The sequence below is a fragment of the Salvia hispanica genome, chromosome 2 (assembly GCF_023119035.1).
Source record: "Salvia hispanica cultivar TCC Black 2014 chromosome 2, UniMelb_Shisp_WGS_1.0, whole genome shotgun sequence".
Lineage (NCBI taxonomy): Eukaryota > Viridiplantae > Streptophyta > Magnoliopsida > Lamiales > Lamiaceae > Salvia > Salvia hispanica.
In genome coordinates this window covers 7,951,124-7,971,488 of record NC_062966.1, presented here as the reverse complement: position 1 = coordinate 7,971,488, position 20,365 = coordinate 7,951,124, and the positions used below count along the sequence as shown (strand labels likewise).

The window sequence follows — 20,365 nt, the reverse complement described above, 5'->3', positions numbered from 1 at the left end:
TGAACTTAATATAAATAGGAGAATAAAGGAGAGACAGAATTACAATTATTATTAGATGAAATTTTCGTCCCCCTCTCTAATTAGTAGAGGAGCTAGAAAATTCTTCAGCTCTCCTCCGTGAGGAATTTCTGTCTTCTTTTATTCGAGTCCTTGTATTTTGATAAGATCAACCCACCCCGATATCGAGATACAGTTCGGGAACCAGAAGAAGATCCGTGGTCTAGTATTGAAGATCATCACGTAGAGAAGGCGCGAGCAATGGTCGATTTTTTGGAGAATCTAAATCGGTAACTCTAAACCGTAGAAATCATGTTTAGGATTTATATTTTTCTAAGCATGAATTATTTGCGTTCTAGCATGCAATATCTATTTAACACGTGAACTGATTAATCGCATAATCAATCAAATAGATATGTATCTGATTTATTTGTTTTGTACAAGTCTTCCGCCGTGCAAGGGGCACCAAACCCCAGAAAAAAAAATCATAAACTAATCCTAATGGCAAATTTCTATGCTCAATTTCAATAAAATCCAAGAAATCGGAATCCTCAACGTTATGAACACTAAAATTTTCGGTTCTAACATGAACCATATCAATATTTAATTTTCAGTGCATAAACCCTATCCAATTATTCAATTCCATCATCAATTGAAGTGATTTGAATGAGATGATACCTTAATTTCACAAGGTTTGGAGTTAGGATTCAAGCTCAAATATATTTCCATGGAGGTTGAAGGATGATAAGAAGAACTGAGATAGTCGCGTGGGACGCCCATGCCGGCGTCGTGTGCGTATGTATATGTGTAGAGAAATTATTGGTCGGGGAAGGGGCGGCCGCGACGGACGTTGGCACCGGGCGGTGCGAAGGCAGGGTAAGTGAGTGCACTGCCTAGGTGAAATTGTGATGGCTATAAACACATCTTTTATGTGTAATATGCTACATTTATGCATCACCTTTTGAGGATAAACATAGGAGACTGGATTTGGAAATGCCTATTTCAAAACTGTGAAGCATAACTAAAGATCCCACAAATTAGCATTTGAGGGAGAAAAAAAGTAATGAAGATAAGAAAAAAGTGGCAGTTTTTATGTACATTCATAAGCAGGACTGCCACATTGTGAGCAAATATAATACACAGCCTTTCAAAACAGAATATATATGCAGGCTAGATGAGCATATCTGTATAAGCTTCAAGCCCTTGGCTGTTTAGACACTGTCTGAGCTTGTACAGTGCTCGACTTTCCAGTTGCCTAACTCTCTCCTTCGATAATCCAAATCCGGCACCAATTTCAGACAGGGTTTTCTGATTTCCATCGTTGATGCCAAATCTGGACCGGATGATCTTCCTCTCCCTAGGGTTGAGCACACTCAAGAGATTCCGAACATGTTGCCTCATCAGCTGCTTCGATACACCTACATCCGGGACATCAATTGTGGTGTCTGCAGTGATTTCCTGTAAGAACATCATCCATTAGGGTCTCGATCAAGGGTACAATGGTGTACAAGATACAAAAGAAATGACATTTTTTCATAATTACGTGAAAATAATGATACCTGAAATGTGGTAGTTTGGTCCATCCACACGGGCTGTTGCATGGAAAGAGGCACTCTAGCACTGGATAGCAATTTCTCCATTCTCTCGACCGATATTCCAGCACATGCCGCTATGTCTTCTCTAGAAGGGTTGTGGTTGCCTTGTTGGATGCATGTTTTCTTCGCTTCGTACACCTTGGAGAGAAGGCCATAAACATTCTCCTGAAATATCATACAGGTTTCAATGATTTGAGAGAGCCAGATGGAGAGAGATTAGGGAATTGCTGAAATTGTAAAATGCAGAAACATTACTGGTAGGCGAATTGTCCTCGAATGCTGAAATAGCGCTTTCCTAATCGATTGCCTTATCCACCAATATGCATAAGTAGCAAATCGGCAACCCGCTTGAGGCTTGAATTTCTCTACACTCTTCATTAGTCCCAAGCTTCCCTCCTACAACAAAGTTGAAATACACCATAAAAACTTATCTTCCCCAGTTTCATGTAATCATATGTCCAATAAGAAAATAAACAAAAAATATGATTGTAATTCTGTTCCTGTATCAAGAAAAACTTGGAAAGCACCTGCATGAGATCCTGAAGGTTAAGCCCACGCCCTTGGTACTTCTTAGCAATGTGAACAACCATGCGGAAATTGGCATAGATTAACTTTTGTCGACTGCTGGTTCCAATGTGAATCTGTAACTTCAAGGACCGACAACTAATCCCAGCGGCTGCAGCCCACTCCACTATTGTAGGTTCACTGGAGGACTGAGCATGAAGTCGAGTTTTCACTTGTTGCAATTTCATTAATTCCTACACAAATGAATAGTTTATGAGGATCTGTGACCATACAATCAGGTTGATATCATCAGAGGGAAGTCCCCAACAAAAAAGGCAATCGGGCTAATAAAAACCTGTATCTTAGTTATTAACTCTGCCTCTTCTGTTGCAGTCAAAAGTTCTGTTGTTTCCGGTCCCCGTAGAAAGAGTCTAAGAGGATCATTGGGATCAAATCTAGTGTCAACCTTTTTATGTGATCCTGGTTTCTTGTGATGATTAGTCTCCTGAAACTCAACTTTTGGCTTAGGTACCCTCCTCTTCTTAGTTTTCCTCTCCAGCAAACGAGTAGACCTCACAGTTCTGCGCATAGGATCACTGACTAAACCTCTGGAAGCAAAAAAGGAATAAAAAACTATGTTAGGTATCAACCTTTTTAAGGACGCAAACAGAAGCAAAAAAAAGATAAAGACGAGATGAAGCATACCTTAAACTACGAGAATCATAAACATCAACTTCCAAATTTTTTGCATGTTTAGCAATTGACATTGCCTTTTTGCATGCTGAAAAGGCTTCTCTTGCAAGTGAAACAACATGATCGGCTTCGAAGCCAGTTGAATCTATGCTTTTACTTGTATTGGAATCAGACGTCAAAGGAAATGAAGTGTCCTTTTTCTGTAAGGATGCCAATCTGATTACAGAAAATGAAATAATCTAAGTGGATCAGACAGAGGTATGCCACAGAGAGAAAAAATATGGAAAATTTTGCAATAACACTTCAGGTATCTCTGATAGTTGATAACTCTTACAAATACCATAATTCTGGCCTTCGTAGCAACTGGTACTCAATGTCATTTTCATGCTGATTAGGATCAACATTGTCACTCCCATCATGAGACGAAGATACATGTCCAAGTTGCCTATCAAGTGTTTTCTTCAACCAAAGAGAAGCATAAAATAAGTACTAGTTTTCACACAACTAAGTTGGTTATACATAAAAAGTATAGTAAGTAATATTTTGTTGATAACATAAAAAAATGATTGCAGTGTAGAAGATGGGAAGAAAGAGACTTTTGCATCACAACAGCATATTGTTTATATAATAAGTTAAAATAATTGACTAACAAGCATCACACAAATAAACACTACTAAGGAAACAGTCTTACCTGAAATGCGTTTTCTTTTAAACATAGCAATGACCTGCTATCATAACGCTGATCCTGAATAAGAACTGTAGTTGACTGAGAGGTAAGAGCTGGGGTTACTTGTTCATGCAGCAGCAAAACTGCAAATGTAGCATGGAATTGATATCTCATGAAGTTACAAAAATATAAAACCTATCATAACATACAACAAAAGATTAGAGGTTCTAAGAGACCGATTGAATTCATATAGTGCTCCATCTTATAAGAAGAACCTGCATCCTAATTTAGGCATGTAGTACTACTTAATTATAAGTCTGTGGCAGGACATGAGCAAACATAAATCAAAGGACAGGCTTTAATCATCATCATCATATATACTGGCAGAAATTAAAGGGGGAAAATGCATCCATATCTTGAGAAAAATGTAGCCAAAAAACAAAAAGCATCCCTACTTACTTTCCTGTGATGAATATGTAATAAGAGCACAAAAGTCAACGAGTTAACAATTATTTTGGCTTACCACAATAACAATCAAATAGATTTACAGTATGCACTTAGAAACTGAAATTCTCTGAAATTATTTTTTAAGGTTACAACCTGAGCAAAAGGATTAGAAAAAGGGGCACCAATGTCAAAAGTAAACTCAAGTTCAAATTCACAACTTTAATATTTGAACCTTTTTTCCCGACAAACAGTGGAGCAATTTAATAGCGTGACTGCAGATACGGAAATTCAATCGCATTTGCTCTATTCAATTAAATAAATAGAAATTGAGTAACCTGAAGAGGAGGAGGAGGAACGGTTCCTGAGATGGGTTCTGTGAGTAAATTGAAGTGGAGAAGAAACCAAGCTCCTTCCTGCCTCCATATACCAACTTTAGTGATTGAAAATTGTAAGTGAACATGAATAAAGAAACCGAAAAAGAAGGTATTTTTTCAATTTAGTTATCTGCAGAAATATAGTCCATGAAGCAAATGAAGGGGGTGAGATAAACCCCTTCCCTTATCAACTGGATGAGATTTTTCGAGATTTTTAAGATAGACAGACAATACTACCCTTCTACGACCCCAATTTGGCTTGCGCTCATAAACCGATTTAACCTCTCACTCAAATACACCAGCTATTAGGGTGTCCACTATAGGGGAGCCGCGGCCGGGCCACGGGAGAGCCGCGAGCCGCGGCTCCCTATAGTGACTGGGGTGGGCAGCCGCGGCTCTTGGGCGCGAGCCGTGGCTCTCCTATTGCATTGGCCACGGGCCGCGGCTCAGCCGTGGCTCTCTCTATTTTCTGTTTTTTTTTTTTTTTTTTTTTTTAATTTCTATAAGTATACACATTTTTTACCTCATTCCTACACAAATTCTATGAATATACCCTTTTTTAATTAAAATATACACAAAATGAAAAAAATAAATTATTTGGTGGCTTTGGCATGTCCACTATAGTGTAAAACATGGGCGTTGGTGGTCCGGCTACGATTTTATGGCTTGGCCACGTTTTGTGGCTTGGCCCGGCCAACTATAGTGGACACCCTTAGGACATCCATCGTTTCGCGAAAAGAGATATAGTACGAATTTTAATTCATACTCCCTCCGTCCCAGATAATTTGACCCAGTATTCCATTTTGGATCGTTCCACATAATTTGTCTCATTTCACTTTTACCATTTTTAGTAGTGGACCTCATATTCCACTAACTCATTCCTACTCATATTTTATTATAAAACTAATACTTTAAAAGTAGGACCCACATCCCACCAACTTTTTCAACTCATTTTCCATTAGATTTCTTAAAACCCGTGTCGGGTCAAAGTGTTCCAAATTATCTGGGACAGAGTGAGTAAATGATAAAATAAGTGAAAGTGTAAAGAAAAATTTAAAATTTAAAATCGTGTTGTAAGTGGGGCACACATTTATTAGATGAAAAATTTTAATTAATAAATATGAATTATTTCTATAAGATATACCAAAAATGAAATGAGTAGGGGTGTAAATTCGGGTACCCGCGGGTACCCAATCCCAAAAATTCGGATACCCAAACCCGAAATCTCAAAAATATCATACATAATACCTGACCCGTATGTGAATTCGGGTACCCTAATACCCGATGCGGGAACGCAACTATTCGGGTACCCATAAACTCGGAATTATTATATTTAAAATTTATTCCTTTATAATAAATTAAATTGTGATGAGAATATAAATGATTAAAAATCACACAATACTTATACTATTTATTGACTATAATTCTATATTATATAAAATAGACATTAGACAAATAGACACTACTTAATTTTAAAATTAAATTTTTTTTGGTATAAATTGAAACATAAAAGAGATTAAAATAATTTTTTAAGACATTAAATGAACATGTAAATAATATGGAGAAAGCATAACTAATTAACTATATATTTTCAAAAGATAACAAGTAAGAACATAGATAATGCAACATGGACCGAACACGAATGTAAAGAAGAGAGCAAATGGCCAAAAGAGAGCAGCAGCAATGGCGTGAAGGAAACTTGAAAAAGTGAGGCACACAAAAAATTTATAAATCTACATGTGATTAAATAAAGTTACCCTAGATTTACCCTATGGGCCATAAGCCCTATACTAAATAAAAATATTTATCACATATGCATAATTAATCGGGTTTAATTGGGTACCCTAATACGGGTTTCGGGTACCCTAAACCCGAAAAATCCTAACATTAACTACCCAAATCCGTACCCGAACCCATAATTTCGGGTTTCGGGTACCCAAAACCCGTCGGGTATTGGGACTAGGTCGGGAATACCCGAAACCCGCGGATTAAATTTTCAGGCCTAGAAATGAGTAATATTTATATGGGACAGAGGGAGTGCAATGTCTATACAATTCTCACGGAAGGCTAGATGATAACTACTCCCTCTGTCCCATTCGAAATGAAACGTTTTCCTTTTTAGTTTGTCCCATTAAAAATGAAACATTTCCTAAAATTAAAACATCTCTATCTCTACTTTTTCATCTCTCTTACTTTACTCTCTCTTCATTCACTCACAAAACAACACTACATAAAAATCCATGTCGATTCCCAAATGTTGCATATTTAATGGGACGGAGGGAGTATTTTTTAAGAAGTCTCTAGATGATAACTATTTTTTAAGAAGTCTTTCTCTTTTTAATATTCTCTCTTAATATATAGTACAACTAAGGTAGGGGTGAGCAAAAAATCCGAAAACCAAATATCCGAACCGAACCAAACCGAAATTTTGAAATTCGGTTCAGTTTTTTCGATTTTTCGATTCGGTTCGGTTTTGAAAATACAAAAATTTCGGTTTTTTGGTTTGGTTCGGTTCGGACGAAAAATAAAACCGAATAACTGAATTATATATTATATGTATAAATATATGTTTATATATATTTTATTAGTTAAAAACTAATTCTAAACCCTAAAAGAACGCCTAACACTGATTCTGACTTCCGCCTCCATAAGTCCAATCCTTCTTACCCTAGCCTCCATCTCTCCGCCTCCAAAGCTCCCTCCGGCCACCCACGCCCTCCAGCCACCCACGCCGGCGCCTCAAGTAAAATTTATGCTTCCCTCCTCTATGTATTTCATGTTTCCCTCCAGATCGTCATAGCTTTGTGTCCTAGCATTTATTGGTGGAAGCAAAAAAGTAGATGCCAAATAGAAGAGTGGATTCAAAGCATTGGGCACTATCAATTAATTCATTAAAATTCACAAAAGAGTAGGCTTCGTTTCAATTGATACACTGTTTTGCTATAGAGAATTTCAATTGATAGTGTGTATAATCAATCGGGTGAAATACAGTGGGCAGTGGTGATCGTTTCAAACTCAAATTCATGCTCCATTCAATTTAATTCGGTTTTAGGTTTTAGGTTTTTTATTTTTGAAATTTCAGAAAAATTTCGGTTTTTCGGTTTTATTCGGTTTTTAAAGTTTGGTTTTCAGTTTTTCGGATTTTCGGTTTCGGTTCGGTTTCAGTTTTGACCAAATTTCGGTTTTTCGGGTTCAGTTCGGTTTGGGCAAAAAATCGAACCAAAACCCGAATGCTCACCCCTAAACTAAGGTATTATCTCTGTTCCTGAAAATTTATCACTTATTTTCATTTTAGTCTATTTCTAAAAATTTGTCATCTTTCACTTTTATCATTTTTTTATAATAAACCTCACATTTCACTTAACTCATTTGTACTCACATTTATTATAAAACTAATATATAAAAATATGAACCACGTTCCACTAACTTTTTTAATTCACTTTTTATTATATTTCTTAAAATCTGTGTCGGGTCAAATGGTAACAACCAAAATCTTTGCTAAAATTTTTCAAATCTTCAATTCTATTTTGCATATTTGTCATAAATAATTATTTTGAAGAAAAACTCTCTCAAAAGAGATTTTCACAAAAGGACCAGTGCCAACTCAATCAAACGTTAAGGGAATAACTTTATCTCTTGTGGTGACAACCAAAATCTTTGCTAAAATTTTTCAGATCTTTAATATCCGAGAACTCAACTTTATCACTATATCACTAATATAAGTCTTAAGTTGATGATAGGGAAGAGTCATAGATTCAGCGTATGAGAACTCATTCAGATAAAGTTCTGCAAGAAAAACCAATTCGTCGATATTGAAGCTAGCAAATGAGTTTTTGGACTAAGGCAATTCAGTAAGCAATTCTATATTCGCTTTTGGGAAACGGTTCTTCATCTCTTGAATAAGTAAATTGATAACCTAAGTATAATAAAATGTGAATTTTGTATTTAATATAAAGTTAATTATAATTAAGAAATAAAATGTAAATTTCATGACAGTAAATCTTCACCTTGTAATGATGATAATTAGTAACACGTCTGTCCCACTTCATACATACACGAGACTTGATGATATCATACTTATACCATCTTGCTATGTCCATGGAATTAGTCATACAGAACTCTTCAACTTATCCTAAAAATTTGTTCCACCCATTCTCCCCGAAATATTTCGAAGTCCTTTTGATTGTACTCTTTATGTCTCATAAAAATAGAGACTTTGGGGATGTCACAGTTTTAATATAAAATTAGTAAAGTTGGAGGGAGATAGAAAGAAAAAGTAATTGAAGTATTGTTAGTAGATAATATGACCCACCTCAAAGAGAGAAAAACTTGTCAAGAATGGAAGATGATTATTTTTGTGGACAGCTCAAAATGAAAAAAGAGACTATTTTTACAGGACGGCAGGAGAGGGGTTATCAATTAAAAATATAGCTTGAACGATATTTTGATCCCATGTTATAAAATTGTTAATAAAACATTTGTTGACTCGAGTAACTCTATCATCAAGAGTATAATAAAAACAAAGTCATAGCTATATCTTGATCAATATTTTTGATATACCTCTATTATCTGGATTGAAACCATACTTTCATTCAATATAAATATTTTCAGACCATTGTACTTACTCCACGTATTTGACGCACTTCCGAACTTTGGCCTCTTAATCATGTTAAAGATAAAACCAAGCTCAGGAAGCACTGAGTGAATCATTTTTTAAAGTTTTGTCGTAGTATCTGTGACATGTAAACCAAGCTTAAGCATATTTCTACAATCTCTTCATTGTTGTTAACCTGTCCTATATACAACAATTAATAAAAGTTCAATGACTTCTCTTTCTTCAACTTTACATCTTCTTCATCACTTCGTGTAAATGTTACCCAGATTTGCAGCGGCAGGCAACACACAAGTGACTATCTTATCTTTTTTACCAAACGATCCATTAATACATTTAAGTAATGCATTGTAAGATAAGTCTATAAAAAATACGAATGTTTTTATAGATGTCTATAAAAACAATTTGAGTTATAAAAATAATTTAAGAAATATTTGATTTTCTATTGGTCCATTAAAATTTCAGTATAAGAAGAATATATTTTTTAAATAATAAATAAGAAAATGTACATAGATATTATAATAAGACCACATATTTAATGCATAACAAAAATTGGAGTATCTTATTAATTGGATGAAAATATGAAAGATTGAGACTCAAGAAAAATGAGTGTCATTATATTTTTATTGGAACTCATAGTATATGTAAAATTTTCTGATATCATATTAACTTATGATAATAAACTGTTGTTAACCTTTGTAATTTTCACTAATACAAATTTTAAAATACATTTAATAACAATAGTTAAATTATTTTTTAACATACACATAAAATTTTCTTCATCATAACAACTGAATATATCTTATGTGAGCATCACCCTTATTTGACACACATTTAGCATTGTTTGTTTTGTTTTATAGTATATTTAGTTTGATCTAAACATTAAAAAATGTTGTTGAAATTTTTAATTTTATAGTATACATAAAAATCAACTAACTCGATTTGTTGTTTTCACTATAACTTTTAATAAAAAAATAAAAAGAAAAATCAAGCATATATTTCATCATTACAAAAGGTCGAGCATATATTTCATCATACAACAATGAATTTAGTTAATGATAGCATTGGATTATGTTATCATAACATTGATTGTAATTCATTTTAATGACAATTGACAGGAATATTTGTATAAAATTTTCATCTAAATTTCTTCCTTTGAACAAATGCAATTAAAATTTCATTAGAATTCTTATAAAATTCCTTTTAATTTGATACTCCCATTTCAAAAATTTCAAAATTTTAATGACGGATTATTTGCTATGGAGCCCACATACCCCATCTAACATCAGAATTTCAAGTAGATAAAAAGAAAGATGATAAATTATGAATTTATGATATGCGGACGTGTAATACTTAATTATTTACGGCAACATATAATAGTATAACGCAATAATAATGAAGATAAACTTATCGACGATGTCATCTCATATATTGTACGCAGAGCGATGCAGAACTCGATCAATACCTCAACATTTCTACTGCTTGTTTCGGAAGTTCCACCACTTTTTCTTCCTCTTAAAATCACTCGGAGGCAGATCTGATCGACCAAAGATTTTTATTTTATTCTACTATATTAGAGTATAATTAGTTGAAGATATAATAAGCTAGGATTGTCAGCATAAAGTGAAAGATGATGGATGAGACAAATGACAGTTTTTACCTCCCTGGGGATAAATGGAGTTGTAATGTACCTCAGCCCAGAAACTCAAATGCACAACTGCACAACAAATCACAAACATAACGATCGATCCAAGCATCGCAAACAAGCATTATTCGTAAACTGAACTGACCTCTTTTTGACTTTTGTTCTTTCGGGAGTATCTCGATGTAGCATGTATCTTTGAATGAAGTTAGTACAAGAATCTTGACACCATACTGTCACACCAAAATAGCCACATCTGAGTTCTATTAGCAATATACTACTATTTGCCACACGGCATAAATAAGAGGCGGTTTGAGGTAAGGCGAGTAATACCGAATCTGCAGCAGCTTGCAGAGTGACATGATCACCCCACTCCCCCCTCCTGATTACTAATCGTGTTAAGTGTTCGTGGTGGTTAAAATTGAAGGTTAAAGAATATTGAGATAGAAGAAGTATACTTGGATATCCTATTCAAGTAGTCAGCAAATTCCATGGGGACATACCCCTCGTACATTTCTGGATGTGCTTTGAGCTGGCAAACATGATACATGTCAGTTACAAAATAACCTTAGACCATAAAACAATATCCTTTTAAAAATACACCAACCTGACGGACAACTTGCTTTCTGACAAATTTATGGTGTTCAGGGGTCCGATAGAACTGATCAGATAAAGCACGAAACTGCGGAAAACCATAATGAAAAACTGGAAATAATTTTGTAATTGAGAAAGTACAATAGAACAATGTAAGAATACTCAATAGCTTATAACACGATGTGAAAGTTCAATTTAGGGGAAAATGTCGAGCTGTATGCTTAGCGTCTCATCAATTACTAGCAATACATAATAGAGAAAAATGAGCTTTTAGAATATGTACTAAGAGCATTCAACTCTGTTCTGAAAATTTTATGTCAACTGATACTATAACATTTTGGTAAAGACTCACATACTTACCTGACAATTTCCATCTCCTTGAACTTTGTGCTCAATCAAGCCATACATCTTTAACCTGAAATGAAAAGATCAACTATCAAAAATGTGTTCAACCAATTCAATATAGAAAAGTATGGGGAGGAGTATCAAGTGCAAGCAAAACCCATAGCAGAATATAAAGCGCCATATTTATGAAGCTAACAGACTTGAGCATCATCAAAGGTAACCTTTATTGCTAGAGGCTCATTTGAACTTCAAAGCGTCTTAATAGACATAGCGAAATATGGGATTCTTTGCCAGCTAACCACTTAACTATTTATCACTTAGCTTTACCAACAAAGCTTACCAAGAGGTAATGCATAAAAAATAGTTTGAAGGAGTTGGAGAACAATTGGTTTCTACTGTTGAGTAAAAGACGTCCCAGCTAGAAAATCGTTAAATATTTTATCCAAGTGTAAAATTAACATCAGGTAAAGAGGGAAGGTGGTGATATTTTGACAAAAACAAATTTAAAGCGCGGATGCAACAAGGAAATCAACACACAGCATCTGGAAAGAAACAAATTCGAAAAACAGTTATACATCTAAATCCACTGATTCAAATTTTACACGATATGCCAACAACATAATAAGGCAAAAAGTACCTATCCAGCAGCCTTTGATGGTCAGTAGTTGCTTCGTCTACTGAAGGTATGTCCCCATTAATCCTTGGAATATGCTGTCAGTGGTACCAACAGAACACTTAAATATCCTTCAAAGGATCATTCCAAAGTAAATTTCTATCATGCCAAGCACACAAAAAATCATGTCCTGTTAGTAAGTTGTTCAACTGTTTCAAAGTTACAATTTCGTCAATTTGTTAGTATTTTGGTTAATCATATGTAGATTTGCCTATAAATAGATTAACGGATGTCTTAGATATAAAATGATAAGATGACAAGGGCATGTTTGAAAACTAAATTTATCAAGAGAGAAACATTAAGGAAATAAGTTAAAATGAAAAAAGAAAAATCTTGATGATGGGTATGAAAAGAAAAATCTTGATGATGGGTATGAAAATATCAATTAGAAAACTATGTACAGTCTAATGACTTCGAAGTGAGTCAAATTCTGAAACATCATGGAACTGATGCTTACAGGAACAGGAACCATTTCATACAACCTCTTCTCAACTTCTCCATCAAGTTCCGACTCATCCATTATATCCAGATTACAGGAGTAATCATCTCCATCGCATGATCTATCCCCAGGGCTTGAGCATGGGCTCCCTGCATCATCACTCTCATATGCGCTACCGTCTCGGCCTACATCTTCTGTAGATTTCTCGGAAAAATTAATGAAGTTGGTTCTAGTGAATATAAACATGAAGAAGGAAAAGAAGCATGTACCTGTATAATAGTTACTTGAAGAATCATGCCAATCTGGGGCGACAGTGGAATCTTGCAAGTATACCTCCCCAGAATGTGATAATACTGGGTGTTCTTCAATTGACAACTGCGACAATTCTTCATGTAGAAGAGAATGTGCAACAATCTCATCATTTTCAGTGTTGACACATGGATCATCTCTAATGTACTGTTCATGACAAATCTTGACGTCATGTTGGGTGCTGTCTCCATAGTAACTGTTACTGAAAATACTGTCGATGTTGAGAAAACTCCATGGAGCAGCATCAGGTTCTGGTTCATGCATTTCTTCTTCTGGTGAATGCTCACAGAATCAAACAAGCATTCATCCAATAACAGCTGAAATAATTCTTAGCTAGCCAGATTGTGTATTATCCCAGCTACACACTCTTTCCACAGTATACCCAATAAGATACTTTGATGAAAAGTCCTATCACCACATTCAGATAAACAGTATGACCCAAGATTAACTAATTTATCCTATCACCACATTCAGATAAACAGTATGACCCAAGATTAACTAATTTATCCTATCACCACATTCAGATAAACAGTATGACCCAATATTAACTAATTTATCAATCTAACGTTTTTAATCATCTGATACACTAACATTTTTCCCACATTCTTAAGAAGTCGACACCATGGCTCTATCAAATATAAAATGTTAAAGCTCCAACAAACAGAGAAATCTAAGTAGTAACACCTAACAAATTAATGAAGAGTTTAGTTTATTGATCAATATCCTTATGCAATAAAAAAAAATGGATCTTTCCATTTGGCTTTCCTTCTCCAAACAACAGTTTACTCTATAGGACCCCCTTGTTAAGTCTTTAAACATGAAATTCGTATTCTGATAATCACAAAATGTGATAAAGAATGGTTTTTTGTTGGTTTCAAATCAGATAACACTTACTTCCAAGCTAAATCCTCCGATTAGTAACAAAAATTAAGCCTATATTCACAAATTCTGTTATCCTAAGCAGAAATTAAGGAGAAATATATGCACCACAACATAGAAGAATACAAAACTTGGACTCAAAGTAAAAACAAATCGCAATTACAATCCAATAGAAACTGAAGCGAAAGCCACTCGATATGTAACCAATTAAAACTCACCTTCAGGCGGCAATGAATAGAGAGAGACGATAGTGGAAAGGGAGGAGAAATGTGAGGTTGGTTTAGAACTTTATGATACAGTTTGAGGGAAATGGTGGCTTTTGCGTAGATCGAAAGATGCCGTTGATTTAATCGCCCTTTTCCTTCAACACTAGGCAATAGGCATCCCTTATTTTAGGTATGACTGCGTTTTTTAGGTTATTTGGGATTTCAATATTCCATTCTTTTCTTTCCATTTACAGTTAATTGCGTTTATTTGATGCTTTTTCTGGTTTTCCTCGAATCTATTCAACACACGAGAGTGAAATTAAACATAATCCACCCGCTTCTATATTTCTTTTGTCTCAATCAAAATGTCCACTTTTTATATCTTTTGAAAATAATCAATTGCTAACTAATTAACAATTTCAAATTAAAACTAAATCTTAGTCATTAGATTAGAAGATCTAGTGGTTGAAATAACACATGGATTATATTTTTAATTAAGAAAATTAATAAATAAAATTAGAGGGTATTAATGTCAATTCTCTCTTATTAAAATCATTTTAAAACTTTAAATTTACATAACTCTCTCGATTCAAATTTTTTTTTCGCAAAAAATATATCAAATTAAAGGATTCCAACGAAATCTCAATTGCATATGTTCCGACGACATTCGGATAATGAAATTTGATATTTTTTATTTTAGTTTTCGTAAATGTTGATAACCAGATTTTTATCAACAAATACATAAACAAATCTCAATAAAATCATGTAAAAATCTTAATAAAACCATGTAAAAATCTCAATATATATGTGTTGATATTTTCTTATACTAGTGTTGATATTCTTATGTCATATTTGTAATACACTATGTTGATATAAAAAAACATTCACGAAAATGATCATATGATAACATAATGACGATATTACCCTTTTGTTGATATTTTGTCTACTATTTATTGAGATTCGTAAGATTTAATCTCATCCACTCATTTTAAAATCTAAGAGTGGAGATTTGATCTTGATTTTGGATTAGGGTGCTATAAGCATGAATATGACCCTTTTATTCATTCCCCATCTCTACTCATTAAAATATTTAATTACTTTTTTCTCTTTACGTATTCCACCTAACAACTCCTCCTAAAATCTCGTGCCACTAAAAAATATGGACATCTTAAATATAGCGGAGGAAGTATTTGATTAATTTAACCAACTATTTAATTAATTTTTTAAAATAATTTAATCTGTAAATAAATTATACTAGTACTACATATTTAATTATGATTTTTTTTTTGAATGAATTAGAGGGAATATCAACTAAAATAGGTTGCATTCATCGAGTTATTCTTACACACGATAAAACCTTCCAACTTCAACATGCTCATCATTGTCGATCCACGACATATAATCAACCTTGTATCCATCTATGAGGAATGGCATGATGCCGTCATTCTATTATTTGACACTCATAGTTAAATATGAACTATTTTTAAATTAATTAAATTTATTTGTTATGTTAGGCAAAGAGGATATAAAAAATTAAAATAACAACAAAATTATAATATGCAATTTAATAAAAATATTGATAATCAATTTAATTGATTAATTGTCAAAATTGAGCTATACAAATAACAGTTCCATCATTTTATTAAACATAATTTTAGACCAAAACCATAAAACAATTTTAGGACAAAAATTTGTCCAAAGATAAGAGTTAATACAAATTTTGGACAATATTGATACCTGTAGAAACGGGCTCTACTTTGTCGCAATAATGTTGAAAGATAGTCTTGCCTAACTCAATATACTTGAATAATAATTAAGGAGCTGGAACATGATTTAATATTTACCTCACATTGTTTTCATGTGATTTTATATTGTTCTGTTTATTATTGCTCCGCCAAACTTTTCGTAATTTCACCACCATTTATATATGAATTTTCCTAGGCAAAATATTCGTGAAGTTCACTGTCCCTGAATTAAATAATCGAAATTTCATTGGAATTCCTCGATTCATTTGAGATAATTCCTTGGTTTGGCTTGAAATTTTATTGGCTAATTTCCTTATTTTTCGCATTGGCTTGGCATGACGTCAACCTAAAAGGTAAGTAAAATAATCACTAGTAGTATAAGATTTAATCCCACAAATGACACTGGCAGACAGAATATAGTGGCATCTAAATAAGATACAACTCTACAAGATGGAGAGCTAGGCCAGCAAAGAATGAACACTGCTAATAAACAAACATTTTACAACAGCAACCCCATAGTGTTTCCTCCAAAAATATACTACATGCTTCCATCATGTATGTATTACTACAAGTTACAACAATCCAAGGAATGACTAAACCCATTGGGATTCAGACCTCCTCACCCAACATCATATGTTTACAACAATTAAAGGTCACACAAACAAATTCCATACCTTTTATTCTATTGCAATGTTGAATCTATCGACACCGGTCACATTCTAGAGCCTGCCCTTGTTGAGGCACCTAGAAGAGGTTTTTCGCTGAACGACTATCAGTAAATCCGAGGCCGGTCACATTCCAAAAACACGTTCAACCAGATTTACGCTAGCGAGTCAGAATCAATTTGCAGTTTGCTACTGGTATCTTGATAGTGTACTAAATTGTCATCCTTATGTACCCTAGTTGACTGCTTTGCAATCAGCAAGTTCTCACGAGCTTTGATGACCAGACTCGAAGCAGCCAGGCACTGTCCACGATTTTGATATCACTTAGCCTCCTTTTACCTTTGGATTGGGAATCCTCGGAAGCTTTGTTGTCGTCTTTGCTCTTCAAAGATGGTTGAGGGTTTCCGCAGCCTGTATACACCTCAACGACTTGGTTGATCATTTCCTGGACTTCACTCATCTTGGGCCGTGTCTTTGAAAGTCTGGACAGGCAGCGGTTAGCTACGAGTGAGAGCTTGTGAGCTGATTTAAGGACTTGCCTGCCCTCAAGCCTCGGGTCCAGTATATGTTGAAACTTCTTGGCGTCTGAAAGGTATGGCTTTACCCATTCTAAGAGCTTCTGCTCGCCTTTAGGGCGTTGTCGATCCAACGGGCGTCTACCAGTGATGAGTTCGTAAAGGAACACCCCATAGCTCCAAACATCACTTTTTGATGTGAGACGGCCTGTTTGAATGTATTCGGGAGCTGCATAACCCATAGTCCCAACAACCTGAAAAGTGTATATAATCATCAAATAAACAGAAAAACAGTCATTGCTAGTAAGTAACGTAGTTTTAACCAAGGAACTTCAGAGAATCACAGTTGGTTTAAAACACGACTTCATACTCAATGGCAAAGGCTAAAATGCTTTAGAGCTATACATAAAGATTTATATAACAAACCATATTGCATTGAGCATACCGCAGTTGATACGTGTGTTAGTCCTTCTGAAGGACCCAATCGAGCCAATCCAAAATCTGATAGTTTAGCATTCCATTGTTCATCTAAGAGAATATTTGAAGATTTGAAATCTCTGAAGATGATCTGGACATGGGATATGACATACGTTAGTCTTAAGAAAGTGAAGCGGAGCATATCCAAGCTCCATCTAGTGCCAGATGGACGAAAAAAGAAAGAGGCTTCATTCCCAACTATAACAAATGAATTAATTTAAGGCACTGAAAGACAAATAGATTGAACATTCTTAATATGGTACCAGGTCGCACGAAAACAGTCAACACAAAATAGACAACCTGAAAATCCATTTCCTCGTGCAGGTATGCCAAGCCACGTGCAGCATCTAGGGCGACCCTCAGCCTCATATCCCAAGAAAGGGGTGTGAGGGACCTAATTGATAAATGATCTTCCACACTTCCATTGGGCATGTATTCATATACTAGTAGTCGTTGAATACCTCTTTCATCATCTTCAGCACAGTAACCAATAAGTTTCACGAGATTTGGATGCTCGACAACGCCAAGAACGTTAACTTCTGTCACCCATTCTTTGTGACCCTGACATGTGAAAGTGAAAGTATTAGTCAGTTGCAGCACTTTCTTAATCAAACATGTGAAGATTTCTTTTTTCCATTGAGAACATTAGGGAACTTTAACAAGTGTACAAGGAAAACACTAAAATTGCTATCTTAAACAAACTTTCAAAAACTGCAATAACGAAATCTTCCAGATAACTGAGTACGGCTCTGGCTGGAAAACAGAACGAGTTACAAATAGCAACTTTGTCATTTACAATGCAGCTCAATCGATAGACTATAGCAAGCCTCTCTTTGGAAATAGTGCATCATTAAAGTCATAGCTGATGCCATCTTTATCAGCTTTCTACAATAATATCAATGTCAGATTCATATTTATTAATTACACTTAATTAAATAAGGTGCTAATACTCAAAATAGAGATGTTTATAGTAGCCATGACATTGCTTCTGTGAGTTACGTTATAGCGGCATTTATAGTCTTAACTCTTAAATGCATTATCAGCAGGCAGGAACAATGAGGATGGCACAGTTCGAAGACCTTAGAACTTGCTACTGACTATTTATACCAATTTCTTCTTCCAACACGTTAAATAAATACATAGAACTATGTATATGATGTGTTTTGCACTTTTGAGAAATCATAGGGAAATTGAAACTGAAGAAAAAGCAAACTTGAAGAAAATGCACCTGGAGTCCTCTTCTACCCAGTTGTTTTACAGCCACATCAATTCTCTCGGCTGGATCATTAGAACTCTTAATGACGCCCTTAAAAACACATCCAAAACCTCCTTCTCCAAGTTTTGTAGTACGGCCAAAATTTTTTGTCGCTTGTTTCAGTTCTGAAAAGGAAAAGACCTTGAGATTACTGGCCCTCTCAGACAAATTTGGGAACTGGTTGCGACCTCTGGACTCAGAGCTCGTATTTGATACATCCTGAGAATTTAATTCTGATCCAGATTGCTTCATTTCATGATCAGTAAACGAAGACTGAAGTGAATTTGCTGTTGGTGTCTTTGGTTCATCCTTTCTGTCTCCACTATAGAATTGGAAGCACTTCATGACCGTAAAATGGTGCGTAGTACCACGCTGAATAGTTCAGAGAAATTACTGACTCAGATTCCATTAAAATGCACAAAGAGGTAAATAAAATAGATCCACATACAAAAGTTGGATGCATAGAAAGATGGACTTATGCAAACTTCTACAAATTTACTCTGGATATGATAGAAGGAAGCCAAAAACTAAAGCATAATCATCACTTCAGTGTCCAACTTAAGAGAATGACTTGTCAAGTATCATTCATAATTTAACCAAACCACTACAACACATCTACTAAACAAACCAATGTTTGTAATAGGAAATTAACATCATAAAACTCAATGACCTCCCCTAAGCATTATGCAGTGTGATTGGCTTTACACTAAGAAGAAAACCACTCTGAGTACTAATGGAAATCAAACTGGAATCCTCCTGTATTGGTGGAAATCCATAGTTAACACAACACCTTCGATTTTATTTTCCTCCAAGAGTACCATCTACATTCTACAGGACCATGCTAAAGTCTCCTTTGAGCAGTAACTACTAACTATGAATCTCTCCCTCTCTCTCTCTCATTCACTCACGCACACACACAAACCCCTCATTTTTCAGATGACACGGATCATAATTCATACAAAAGCTTCACTAAACCTCATGTTTCAAGATTGGGGGTGATCATACTATACTACTAAAGCCCAATTTACATCAGGGGAGCTGGAAAACTCAATGTTGAATTCATATCTAAAAATCAATACTTTAGTCAAATATCCAAATCAAAATAAATCAAACCATAGCAAATGAAAACAAAGATGCACATGCGTTTGACTCCTCAACCTGATTCTAATCATGCTAATTTGGATTTTCTGAGTCCAATGGAAAATTCTTAACTCCATTCTTAAAGGTAAGAGAGCCCAGACCAAATCCCCAACAACCAAGAAAATTGATCTTCGAGCTAATTTCTGACCTGTAGATTGCCTTGGCGAATTTGAGAACAACCCAAAATCGATCTTGAAAGACCTGATTTCCGGATGAAACGCGGGACTAAAAAGAAGAAGTCATACACGGCAAAGCCTCCTCATTGGTTGAAACAACAAGACTCCGCGAGGATTGATATTCAATAATTGCAGATAAATAGAAGCGTACGAAATGTGCAAATACAGAATTTACGATCTTGGGCGAAAACACAGCATAAAACAAGAAATAAGTGTGAAGAGCAAAGTTGTGTAGATAATTAGAGAGAAAATGTGTCATCCTTTTACGGGAAGAAAATGTCTACAAAAGCAGGCGGGGGGCGATTTGGTCAGAGTATCATTATTATTGTTATTACTAAGGTTGTGTATTATCGGTGGATGATATTTGCCTGATTTGCAAAGCTATGTAGTTTTCAAAATCTTGTAGATTATTCGGT

General features: G+C 34.8%; 3 protein-coding genes across 6 annotated transcripts; all 3 read right to left on the bottom strand.

The window, feature by feature from the left end:
• Positions 1-983: 983 nt before the first annotated feature.
• LOC125207840 (RNA polymerase sigma factor sigF, chloroplastic) lies at positions 984-4,450 on the bottom strand. Its single transcript, XM_048107339.1, has 9 exons — positions 4,239-4,450; positions 3,481-3,599; positions 3,124-3,248; positions 2,802-3,005; positions 2,452-2,704; positions 2,120-2,350; positions 1,848-1,988; positions 1,557-1,757; positions 984-1,455 (listed from the first exon to the last, which is right to left on the bottom strand). Exons 1-9 carry the CDS (start codon positions 4,324-4,326, stop codon positions 1,168-1,170), a joined length of 1,650 nt encoding a protein of 549 aa, XP_047963296.1. The 5' UTR covers positions 4,327-4,450; the 3' UTR covers positions 984-1,167.
• Positions 4,451-10,191: 5,741 nt separating this feature from the next.
• Positions 10,192-14,156, bottom strand: LOC125203538 (OVARIAN TUMOR DOMAIN-containing deubiquitinating enzyme 12-like). 3 transcript variants are annotated; one of them, XM_048101906.1, is made up of 11 exons: positions 13,989-14,156; positions 12,852-13,163; positions 12,601-12,773; positions 12,108-12,181; positions 11,486-11,540; positions 11,139-11,213; positions 10,990-11,063; positions 10,865-10,913; positions 10,680-10,764; positions 10,550-10,606; positions 10,192-10,426 (listed from the first exon to the last, which is right to left on the bottom strand). In XM_048101906.1, exons 2-11 carry the CDS (start codon positions 13,153-13,155, stop codon positions 10,365-10,367), a joined length of 1,008 nt encoding a protein of 335 aa, XP_047957863.1. In that variant the 5' UTR covers positions 13,156-13,163; positions 13,989-14,156; the 3' UTR covers positions 10,192-10,364. The 3 variants fall into 3 exon arrangements, with proteins under 3 accessions (XP_047957863.1, XP_047957861.1, XP_047957862.1); XM_048101904.1 differs by having other exon boundaries at positions 12,601-12,776; positions 13,989-14,154; XM_048101905.1 differs by having other exon boundaries at positions 12,601-12,776; positions 12,852-13,160; positions 13,989-14,154.
• A 2,024-nt stretch (positions 14,157-16,180) lies between these two features.
• On the bottom strand, positions 16,181-20,213 carry LOC125207352 (serine/threonine-protein kinase PCRK1-like). 2 transcript variants are annotated; one of them, XM_048106648.1, is made up of 5 exons: positions 19,922-20,213; positions 18,607-19,005; positions 17,679-17,939; positions 17,347-17,469; positions 16,181-17,155 (listed from the first exon to the last, which is right to left on the bottom strand). In XM_048106648.1, the coding sequence occupies exons 2-5, from the start codon at positions 18,976-18,978 to the stop codon at positions 16,640-16,642; spliced, it is 1,272 nt and encodes a 423-aa protein (XP_047962605.1). In that variant the 5' UTR covers positions 18,979-19,005; positions 19,922-20,213; the 3' UTR covers positions 16,181-16,639. The 2 variants fall into 2 exon arrangements, with proteins under 2 accessions (XP_047962605.1, XP_047962606.1); XM_048106649.1 differs by lacking the exon at positions 19,922-20,213 and adding an exon at positions 19,792-19,921.
• Positions 20,214-20,365: the final 152 nt, after the last annotated feature.